This window comes from Parus major, chromosome 7 (assembly GCF_001522545.3).
Source record: "Parus major isolate Abel chromosome 7, Parus_major1.1, whole genome shotgun sequence".
Taxonomy (NCBI): domain Eukaryota; kingdom Metazoa; phylum Chordata; class Aves; order Passeriformes; family Paridae; genus Parus; species Parus major.
The window spans coordinates 29,938,853-29,951,386 of NC_031776.1; the positions used below are offsets into that span (position 1 = coordinate 29,938,853).

General features: G+C 37.6%; 1 protein-coding gene across 3 annotated transcripts in view; it reads right to left on the reverse strand.

Annotated features, from left to right (window-relative positions):
- DPP10 (dipeptidyl peptidase like 10) overlaps positions 1 to 12,534 on the reverse strand; it is a 433,150-nt gene that overhangs the window by 181,498 nt on the left and 239,118 nt on the right. For all 3 annotated transcript variants that reach the window (XM_015635406.3, XM_015635407.3, XM_015635405.3), the window contains exons 2-3: positions 12,397 to 12,511; positions 4,003 to 4,098 (exon numbers count right to left, since the gene is read on the reverse strand). In XM_015635406.3, the coding sequence (XP_015490892.1) occupies positions 4,003 to 4,098; positions 12,397 to 12,511 (211 nt within the window). The remainder of the gene's footprint in view (positions 1 to 4,002; positions 4,099 to 12,396; positions 12,512 to 12,534) is intronic.

Here is a 12,534-nt window from a genome sequence, read left to right on the forward strand (position 1 = left end):
ATTTCAGGGCCCTGCCTGCTGCAGGCCATCACTCACACTGCAGCTCCTTCTGCAACACTTTATTAAAACAGATCAAAAACGGTGTCCTTGTGCTGACTCTACACCCATCTGACGGAGTACCACCAAGGAGCCAGAGCACTCCATCACATACAGGAAAGATTGGCAAAGAATGTCTGAACAGAAAAAAAAAAATGCAAGCAACTCATATATTCACAGAGGAATAACACAAATATTCTGAATTTTATTGTCATTAAGAGCTATAGTCCCTGAAACAAGAGATGTAAGCACAGACCTCAGGAATAGAATGCTAATCTGTTGAGTCCTCAATATTTCCCACAGGGCAGCATACATATTTCTAAGTAACTTAAGAGAAATTGGGAAAACATCATGAACAAATTTTTCACTCTGCACCAATGAGCTGTCAGGTTCAACTACTTTCATTATTCACTGGCAGCATTTTAAATTCTAATTTCCTATTAGAAAACCTGAAGATCAATAAGGCTAAAGGAAGATGTAGTCTCATTTAATGTCTCCAAAACTATGCCAGACATCTGGAATGCCTTCTGAAATTAAACACTTTTCCAGCTAACAGGGATTGGACTGGTTAATGGTTGTGTGTACTCTCCACCGTGTTCTTTTACAGCCAAAGTGAACAGATTTATAACTGACAAAGCTTAGTACACTACTAAGTTATTTTCAACAAAATTACTAGCTATCATCCCTATTTTCTTACTCTTTTCTTTGTAAATTCTTTCAAAGAAAAAAAAAAGATCCAAGTCAGGTTTAAAATAAAATATATTGCCTTTGAAATAAACCAAAATAGAAAGAGAAAAAAAAGGAAGGGAGGAAGAAATTTGGATCTCTACACAGGTATATCTTTACATATTATATAAAATGGGAATATATTTTGTCACTTTTAAGACTAGCTCATTGTGTTTCTTTTATTTTCTTCAGCAACATCTGATTATCTCAGATAAAGACCAACATCTCCTCTCCAACTTTAGATATTTGCATAATTATTAACTTTGGCAGCAAGCACATAAAATTGTGGTCTCAATTTCAAGCAGAAAAGGAAATGGACTGTAAAAACTTCTGCATTTAAGGGCTTCTCTTATTAAAGAGCAATCTAGAAATAGCTACATGAGGATGGATTTTGTAGTGGAGGAGCTTTCAAAAAAGGAAGAAATAATGTGCTTGGAAGATAATGTCAGAGAAATTCAAAGATCAGTAGGGAAAGTTTCATTAAAGGGCAGCAGTTAAATACCAGGCCCTTCCTAAGGACACAGTGATTCACCCACCACTTGAAATCCTTAAATCTTTCTTTTTGTTTTTCTGCAAAACATGCTCCAGGACCCTGAAGACACTGCTTTCAGCAGGAACCACTTTTCCAATCTCTATTTTTACCCCTTCCCAGGAGGTAAAGATGATAAAACTTTCAGATGGATACAAATTATCCTATTCCAAGAGGAGCGAAAGGGAGTAAGTAGCTATTTATTTTCTGCTAAAATCATCCTGTGCAGAGTTCACTTACCCTGCCAATGTCCAAAGAAAGTGCCAAATGCTCCTCCACAGTAATGAATCTGAAGTTATATATTTCATTTTCCATGCATATAATGCCATAGCTGCATTACCACAGTGCCAGGAAATAAAGTCTTAAAAAATAAAAATAGAAGCAGGAAGCAGAAATGCTGCTTTGCAAGGCTATTCCCTGGGGTTTTTTATTGCCCAGGATATTTGCTATCATTAACTATACTGGCCATTTTCAATGAAAATGTAAAAAAATTCCAAAACCTCTATGTATTTTTTGTTCTGTGTTTATCAAAAATGCTAAACAATTCATAAATCCGTAATTATCCCCACTTTTTCTTTATTTCTCATACACACACATACTCTAATAAACCAAATGTCCTTTTTTTTCCTCCTTCTTTTTGTGCTGTTGGACTTCATTGTTTCTTTAGCCAACAAACTCAGGAGAACACCTAACTGCAAGCTTAGAAGTTTTCACACTGACTCAGACAACCATCAATGCAGAAACACTGGATATCAGTACACATGTACTGTTAATAAAACACAGGGCCTTTGTAATAAATAGCATTTCTAATATCATTTTGAAGAGATAGGGAAGTTCATACCTGTACAATCTCATAGCTTTTAGACTGAATTGTTTACAACAATTTTTTTCATGATACTAATACAAATTATACTTTTTTTTTTTTTTTTTCATGATGCTAATAAAATTCTATTTCAGTGCAGGAGCTTTTAAGATGGATTTTGAAGACCACAGGAGAAGCCTGTATCCAAGCAAGGGTTTAGCATCAAATTCTACATTTCTTTTTACCACATCTGGAAAACTCATAAAAAAAGCTTTGCTCTTATTATAGGCTATAGAAGAGAGTTAAGAAATACAATAAACTACAAGTTTTATAGCATCACCAATATTTCACATAACTCCATCCACAGCCATTTAGTTTTATTGTCCTGGGTTTTGAAATCAGTACTATTTTTATGCACAGAATATTATGCACATGTTATGAAGAATTACTAGAGTTCTTAGGAGAATTATCTCATAGATTTTTTAAATAAGAAGAGTAATAGATGGAACCAGAACAATCTTCTTCCACTATGTACTTAGCTGCTTTTAGTGAGACTTTAGTTTACCATACTGGGTCTGTGATAACTTTATTTGACAATTAGGACCAGTGTTTTTCAGATAGGGTGGGGTCAGAGGCAGCTGCTTTGTGAAGAGGGAACAGCAAATTGAAAACCTGCTTTATGATTTCACTAGCAAATAGTCTCACAGGAAAAGAGTTTTCTGCCAAACACCAGAAACTGCTTCTCTTGGCAACAGAAGTGTTCCAGCTTTACCTAGTATCACATTTTTTTGCACTGCCTGCAGACAGAAACCATTCCAAAGAAGAAACTAAGGGCAGCTCAGCAGAGAGGAGATGTCATCGGAGTAGCTGGGGAAAGGGAGTGGCAGAAACCAAACTGAGTGTCCCTTCTCTTAGCCCTTAATGGGTAACAAATAACACCAGAGCAGAAAAAAGACTGACCATACTTTTCTCCTTTACATGCTCTTGCTTTTAAATGCACTTATTATACCCACTTCATTCTTCAGAGTTTATCATAAAGCAGTAATTCAATCACACAGCTCCCCACTAAGTAAAGTTCCAATTGAACGCCAAAGTTGAAACAGTTGAAGCATTATTTCCCTGCAATGTCATTCTGAATTTACACACAGCCACCAGGCTGCCAGACTCCTGCCTTGCACAGAGCACTCCAGAACAGTTTTGCCTTGCCCAGTTTTGCTCAAATCCTGTTGTCATTGCTTTGATTCCATCACCTGTAGTAACACCCAGATCACCATAATGGCACAGACCAGACAGCTGCTACTGCATTATGTGTACATTTCTTACAGAGAGAGAGTGAACAAGGCATGGAATCAAAAAAAAAAAAAGTCAATGAGTTGAAAAAGAGCTTGAATCTGTTCTCTTTTTTACATTAAAACTGCTTGATTTTGAAGGAATCTGCATGCCATGTGCAAATCATTTAATAAATTAGAATACTAAATACAATTGGTGGTCATCAGAAAATGGTTATGACTGTACAAGTACATTGAAATGTTCAAGTCTTTTCCAGATGTGAAGAGAACCAATCTCAAATCCCAAAGTTCAGGTATTAATAGAGTTGATCTTATTGTGACTCCACAAACAAGATCCAGTTCTTAAACACAATTCTTCACCACTGCTTCCAACCGAGTCAGGAGCATGAACAGATAATTTTAGTGGGTTTCTACTAGACAGAGCTTTAAAATTAGAAAGCCACTTCAAAAATTAATGAAAGAGACGTGATTCAGAGCAACAAGGAAAACTGGGACACCGGCCAATTTCAAGAGGGTTTGAAATTTTAACTGATTTTTTATTTCCTCAGTGACTGGATAGTATCATTCAATACTTAAAATTTTTACCTAGTTTCAAATTAAGTGAGAGCTTATAAACTTACCATTAATCCATTTGGCTTCTGGATTGTGAACTATGAACTCTTTTCTGAAGAGATCTTCCAATGATAATCTGTTTTCTGAGGAATTTGCAAGTTCATCTAAAACAAACACAACAAGATCATTTTAGATAACTATTGAAAACAATATATTCAGTGTTGTTTGAAAAACACTGGAATTATAGAACCAAAGTCCTGTTAAAATTGGTAACAATACCTTGCCCTTATTTTTTTTTTTTCACAACAAGAAAAAGTATCATTTTTGTTTAGTAAAGCCTCAGGAAACAAAGAATTGATGCCTTTTGGACGGGAAAATTACAGGATTTAGTGTCTGGCTATTTTTTATATTGGGACTTTCCCAGCAAAGCTCTTTCTTACCATAGCCCCACACCACAAAAAATTACAAAGCAATACCAAAATTTCCTGGCAGCCAAAGGATTATACTGAGTACTTTACACTGAGAGAAACTAGATAAAAAATTCCTGCAAGTAAGTTTGCAACCAACTTCACCTATTCAACAATTTAAAATGAAATTTTAAAAAATCTACATGCACATTTTATAGCCTGTTCTTGCTTTCTAGGGATGTGAACAACATAACTTGGCTATTGGCCTTTTGTTTTTCCCAAACATGACAGAACCCAGGAATGTTGTGATTCTGAACATTAGCCAACATTGACTTACAGAACAAAACAAAATTTTAAAAAATAATTTTCCTGCATCTAAAATCATCTCCACACTTCAGAAAACTAAAAAAGGAGCTCTTCTAAATATAGCTAAAATATATAGTAGTGCAAGCTAAAATATAAGTAGTGAAGAGTCAACAGCAAACTGCTACACTAACAGTGGTAATGTTGCACCATTACTATTACAGCAAAAGTTTTACTGTCAAAAGACAAACCCCCAAAGTTTCCAAGCAATAATCAGTGGCAGCAGCTTGCACTTCACCTGACTGCTTTAGGCTGTTTAGAACAGCAGATGCCAAGAGCTGTGCTCTTTGTTGCCTGTGCCCTTGAAAAAAGATGCACCTGTGCACTTCCCACACAGCCAGTCAAACGCCCAGCCAGGTTCTTAAAATAATTTTGTATTATTAGGCAGCTTACCATAAATTACTGAACTTTTTCTCTTCTCTATGGGCATTTATTTCCTTCTGCACAAGAGGAACTTTCTGTTAGGCAGATTTTTGTCCTTACAGATATTAAGCAGTGCTCTGATGACAGACACATACAAAAAGAGTTATCTGTCATCACAGCAGTCAAGCAGCAATCTTGTTATCTTTGTGTCAACCCATGATGCTACCAGGACATTTTTAACAAAGAAACCTGCTTTGTAAAGGTCATATCCTGTAAATCATTTTGGATGAAAATGTGCCCCTTCAAAGAGAATAAAGTCAATCAATAGTTTTGTTATTGGTCTTTATTCAGCCTAATTTCTCCATTAGAGGGCCAGCTGGAATTAACAGCAGTATGATAGTTTTGCCTTTAAATGTCAGCACTGCCGGCTGCAGTCACTTCAGCTGGTATTAATAAGGTGCATCCTTGGTGTACTGAAGAGAAACTCCCTTTTAATGCACATCATGAATTTACAATAGACACAAGGCCATCCCACTGCTCACACCACAGCTCTGCTGCATTTTGCATGTTGTTCCCTCCCAGGTCACAGCAGGGCTCTGGGAAGCACTCACCGCTGTAATCAACTCTTCCTGCACTTCACGTCTTGTAAGGCCAAGCATGCAGAGCTGTCCAAATCCTCTCTCATAAAACAAAAATTCTAATCCTTAAATAAGCTTTTTGCCCTCTTCCTGCCTTCCAGGAATCAAAACAGACTGTTTAGGTTGTTGTTTTTTTTCGTCTGCCAGTCCAGCATGGGACACAATATTCAACATGCAGTCTTACTGGAGCTTTACAGCAAAGTAACATTATCTCTCTTGATTTATACCTAATCCCTCTGTTTACACATCATGGGACCTTGTTAGCTCCTGCTCCTGCCACACACTGTGTTTTTATCTTCAAAGTAAGCACATGTTGTTATGTGTGCTCTATTCAGCCCCACAAATACATTCTTGTGTCTTCAAAACACTGATTCTGACTTAACTGCATCAAACACTGGGCTCTTCACATGCCCATTATCCCCTTTCTCCAGAACCTTGTTGACAACCTACCCTCCACAAGCTGTTTTCCATCACCTATTTGGATTCAAAACACCCTGGTCCTGATGCTGTTTATGATTCCAAACATGTTCCCCTTCTAACCTTACCTTAGTCTGTTTCTACTTATTGTGACCCTTTATTTCCTGCCAGTTTGCCAACTAGCAATCAAGCTCACACAAGCTGTTATGTTGTCAAAGATTGCCTTGCCTATGACAGATTTATTTTTTTTTTCAACTGCTTAAGTAAAAATCACTAAAACAATACATCAGCTGAGTAAAGAGAGGCTATTAGAGAAGAAAGGATCACCAGCCCTGCCCTCTGTTTTCTATCACAGCCCTGGCAAGAAATCCCCATATGGATTGGATTTTAAAGTAATTTTTAAATTACGGTTAGCATTTGTAAACTAAAAAAAAAAATGGCATATTCAAGCAACTTCAGTAGGTGTTTTAGAAGGATTTTTTTCAAAAGATAAGTTTTAACCAAACCAGAGCTCTGTTTGTAACCCTTAACTCTACCTTTTGGTCCTCTATCAATATCTCAAATGCTCAGTTTACCCATAACAGGATGAATAAACATGATCCCATGAGCACTACTCAAAACAGTAGTGGGTTAATCTTTATTGGGCACAAGCCCAAATTAGCTGTACCCCCCCATGGTTACACTCAGAGGCAGGGGAGGACAGGAGGGGATGCCCTCTGTGTCAGGGACCAGCTGGAATGCACGGAGCTACACCTGAGGATGGATGAGGAGCCGACCTTATGGGTCAGGATTGGAGAGGGGACAGGGACAGTGACATTACAGTCACCCTGGGGCTGCTACAGGCCACCTGAGCTGGAAGGCAGAGGGGAATGTCCTCACATCCACAAGCCCTGGTCCTCATGGGTGACTTCAATCACCCCAATGCCTCTTGGGGGGACAGCACAGCAGGGTGTAACCAACCCAGAAGGTTCCTGGATGCACTGTTGGTAACTCTTCTCCAAGTGACAAGGACGTGGACCTGTTGGAGCAGGTCCAGAGGAAGTCCCTGCTATGGAGACAGGAGGAGATTTGAGACTGTTCAGCCTGAAGAAGGCTCCAGTGAGATGTCAGGGCACCTTCCAATACCTAAGAGAGCTCCAAGAAAGCTGGAGAGGGACTTTTTGACCGTCATGGAATGACACAACAAGGGGAAATTGCTTTAGACTGAAAGAGTGCAGGTTTAGATTGGGTGTTAGGCAGAAATTCTTCCCTGTGATGCTGGTGAGACCCTGGCTCAGAGGAGCTCTGGCTGCCCCATCCCTGCAAGAGTTCAGAACCAGGACAGGGCTTGGAGCCACCTGGGATGGTGAAAAGTGTCCCTGCCCATGGCAGGGGGGGTGGAATGAGATGATCTTTAAGGCCTTTTCCAAGCCAAACTAATTTTTGATTTTAGGATGTACTTATTTCATTTTAAAGACTTCCTTTTACTACTTTGTATTTATTACATTACAAAATACCCAACTATCTCTTTTTCATTTCCATTGTAAATTTTATTGAATTATTCCTCAAAGAAATGCTATTTCCAATGTTCTCACACTATTTACCACAGATTTGTGTATTTTGGTCTGAAACTATATATATATGTATAATGAATGACACAGATTACAGAAGATACAAACAAAATCAAATGCTAAAGACTAAATGACTACTTTTTAACTGTACATACAATTAAAAACAGTTCAAATACTGCATGTGTTAATTCAAAGTTACAAACCTGTTTGTGCTTACTAAACTAGAAGACTCCAAAACTTGAAATTAATGGCCTTGCTACTTTTCACGAGTTTATAAGATATTATTTTTGCAGGTTAAATGTAGTCTAAACACCTCATAAAATTTGCCTTCTAGCTTAGCAAATAAAACTAATAATTATGTACAGTAGTATGCCATTAACTGAAGCTCCCTACTGCTGACTTTTCTGTGGGAAAAAAAGTTTTTACATTAGAAATTAGGATAAATGCTTGATGTTAAATGCCATCTGAAAATGGGAAAAAAAACACTAGTAAACTGCATGCAAGCTAGTAGGTGTAACTGGGAATTAGCATAGCTCACTTTGTGTTAGCATGACAAAGGAAGAAAACTTGCCAGAAAATAGTCAGATATCAAAACCTGCCTGCCAATTTACAGTAGTTACAGGGAGTCTATACAGAATTGAACAGAAAACTGCATTTTCTTCCAGTGAATATCCACATCACAAAAAAATAAAAAAAAATAAAAAAATAAAAAAATAAAAAGTTATAGTTTGCTTTCTTTTCCTTTAAGAGTAGTATGAGGGAGGGTATGGAGAGGTCAGTCCTAACCCTGAACAGTTTATCTGCTGGACATAATCCAAATGGATTCTCTTCCCCAGAGCTTGATTTTACCCAACCCTTTCCACAAAAAGCATATTCTGACCATTTCTCTGACCTAAATGTTCTCTAAAGTAACTTTTCTGAAAAGGTGTACTTTTTTTCCATCATGTGTGAGTTTTCCTTCAGTCTATGATTAGAGATAGGTGCCACTTTGCTCAACAGTAAGTGCAGATTTCAGCAGGCATGGTTTAAATGCCAACATCAATATCTCAGTGAGGGAGTCCTAGAAAAAGCATTTGAGTCTTCCACACCTTCAGAATCTAAGTTAACACGAAGGTAGAACTACTGTCAGTCCCAAAAGAAAAAAACAAATTTAAGTGTTGTGGCAGAACACCTGTACAGGGGAGGCCAAATCCATACAACTCTTAGGATGCTCTTACGTGGTTTTTCATGTAAGAGCTTTCAGCTGCTAATACTTTCAATTGAACATTTGTCAGTTTTGAAATACAGATCAACAGTGGCTGATCAGATAGGTCTTGACATAATTCCTACAACATGGAACACACTGTCATGATGCAAAGCAAGAACAGGTTGATTCAAAGGCAGGAATGATTTAAAGGCACTGATATCTAAAAATCTACCTATGACTATTTCAGTATATGCAGGTGTGAGATGAAACCTCAAAAACATGCAATAGAATAAAAGCAGCAGAAGAAGAAAGGTGCCTGTGTTAAATTTATACTGACATACAAACCAAGTAACCAAATGATGGCATCTCATGGACACTCACCTGTGCCTCTGCACTGGCAATTAATTCCATATATATATATATATATATATATATATATATAAGATTATTCCCAAGGTATTTTCTTTTGTTTTCTCTTAAATACTGCTCCAGAAATCCACTCCAGATATTAAACAAAAATCACTAGATTCATGATGCAGTTACCACAGAGGACAGACAGGCTCCTGTTCTGAAACTTCCAAGTTTTTCCACTCCCCTACTTTAACAAGGGCAAATTGATTCTTTGGGATCTCTGTGCACTTTCTTTATTGCACTTTTCTTATTTTGAAGAAAACCAGCAAGGATATTTGCCTGCAAGCCTTCTATTTCCAGGTATGGAGCAGTGTAGCAATTTCTACTTATTCTACTAATTACTACTCCTTATTCCACAGGGGCTCAGAGAGAGTTCCTGAGCCCCAACAAGTGGATACTGGGATGAGAGTTCATTCAGACTCTGCCACTAATGTTTTACATCACTGGATGGTTTGTTCTTCCACTTTTCCATCTCTTTGTTGAGAACACTAAGACATAAAGATTCTGAGTATTATCATAGATGAAAGGCATGATAAAATTATCAGAAATGTTACTAATATTGTTGGTACAATGCATTTACTCAAACCACAACCATAATTGTAAAACAGAGGTTTCAGATTTGAACAAAAGCTAAGATATGAATAAGTCAAAATACATCTCACTTCAACAGAGATCCTGCTTAGTATTGTATCGTGAAGTTATATTTCATGTAATAAAAGATAATCAAAAATAAAATCAAGGATTTCCTTCTAGTTTTAATATCATTTCTATCTTTAATGGAAACTAAAGCCTCTTTGAAGCCTTTTCCAAATGAATTGTACTTTCTTTTAAAAATATGCTATCCCACATGGAAGCATTGGTTCCTCTATTAAAAGGCAGGAAAGCTGTTGCTCAAAATTTGAGAGAAGTCAAATGACAACTGTTAGTGTACACAGACCTGAGAGTTTCTTATATTGTGGATAAAACAATGTGTAAATAATTGTGGGCAAAAGAGATCACTGCTCTTGTGTTTGGCTTATCAGCAAGTACCCATTTGCCTGCAAAAAATACCAGTGAAACAATCAGGTTTCTGAGAAATAACCATCTGAAATTATCATCATTTCCACAAAAAGAAGCAGCATGATGTACAGTGTTTAGGGGAATTTACATGGAATCTAAAAAGCACCCATCCATACAGGCAGAACTAAATAGGGAGAGAACTCTCTGATGCTCAGAATAGTACTAGAAATGAATGCTGAAACATCCCAAGGTAACAAAGGACATTTGCACTGAATATCTTCATTCAGACCTATTATATTTTATGAGAAGGATTTTCAAACCCAAATATTTATAATAACAATTTAGCATCAACTTGGAAGTGAGCACTTCCCAATAGCCAGATGTCAGGGGGTCTCTACTTTTTTCCTGGACATCCCAAAGTGATCTTAACACATATTCATGACAAAGTAGCTTCAGCTTAGCACCTGCCAACAGACCAACAGAGTAGCAAAATATCAAAACATATTAATAATTCATAATAATCAAACAAATAGATAATGAAAGTGAAGGGGGAACAGCAATGATTAGGGCCAAAACAGGGCAAGCATCTATCCTACCATGCACCTCCAAAGCTTTCCATGGTAAGCATTTCCAACCCACAAGAAAGCCCAGTTTTACAGACCTGGATTGTTCTGGGAGAAAGGCTTTTATTTATATCAAGCTTCACAGTCTCTATGGGATATCTTAGAGCATCTGAGCTGACAGAACTAGTTTTCACTCGCATGACTTGAACTGAAATGTAGGTCCCAGCTTACACAAGTTTTCAACCAAGATCTCTGGGTTTTGAAATGGCCTCAGAGATGCTGTAATTCACTGAGCTTTTTTAACATATTTTTTTTAAAAGTTAACATTCCCCTAGGTTGTTTATTCTTTTTCCCTGAGTGCCTTCAAAGACTTCATTTTATGGTTTTACATCATTAATAATTCTATACCGATATAAGAGCCACAACTGAAAGTTATTATTGTAGATTCCAGGAAAGATTTGATATTTTACAAGTCTTAAAAAAAAAAAAGCTACCTCTCCTCAAAACAAAAAACAGTCTTCTTTCTTAAAGTGTACCAGGATGCACTAATATGTGCCCTCAAAATCTTTTATATTATTCCCTGAAGAAAGCTCCTATTCACTGAGACTACAGCAGCACAACTTTGCTTTTACTTTTCTCAACATGATCTAAGTGGACAGCAAAATGATAACATTATCATTTATACAAAACAGAGGAAGCAGACTATCCACAGTGTTCCTGCACACTCTTTCCAGCTGCCTCAACCCCTCTGACAAGCAGAGCTTCTTGATCCTTTTCCATTCAGCCTCAGCACCTCCCCTTAAAGCAGCAGCACTCTGCTGCTGTCCCTGCCTGTGCACAGACTCAGCCAGCTTCCCTCGGTGATTTCATCTCACAGCCTGGAGCCATTCTTTATCTGAAAAGAGCTTCATCAACTTTCTGGTTTACACAAACTGAGTACTCAAATGGCAGAATATTTGCAGACCAATATTTACTATCTAGGCATGCCATGAAAATCAGATACTTTACACTCTAAAACTGGCAAAAGGATTCAAAGATTTTTTTTTCCTTTAAAACTTGTGCATTGTTTGCTCTTTTTGTCTACTTCTTGCCCTATCCTTTATTTTTTTTTTTTTCTGGGACTGAACCATTACTTTCCCCTCTGTTTCTGAAAGAAAGGGAAGAAGCTTGTGCATGCACATATGGAAGATCCATGTTTGTCATTCACTGAGAAGCTGCATTCTCAGAATCAGTTTTCCATGGAATAGAATTTTCTCTTAGCTCATCTGTGAATCTGAAATTACACCAAAACCCAACAACAAACTCCTGAAGTCACCTGACACCTGCTGAGGCTCACAAGGATTGCTGCAGCCCCCTCAAGGCCAACACAATCCTAAGGACCTCTTGCCAAGCCCAGACATTTCTGCAAGGCCTCCAGGAGCTCCCGAGTCCCCACAGGCACCAAATTCACAATAACCACAAGTTAAAAATGCTGAAAGGCAAGAAACACTTTAACATTCATTGCTTTTGATGACTGCATTATGAATCACACACCTTTAATAAGATAAAATAAAGAAGTAGGTTACCTGGGGTTAAAAGAATGACTGACATAGTGATGAGTGAACAAACAACTAGAATCACCAGCAGCGCAATAGCAATTCCCTTCCAGTTCCTCTGCGGAGGGCTGTTACTTCCAAGTTCCTACAGGAATGGAAAAAAATGAA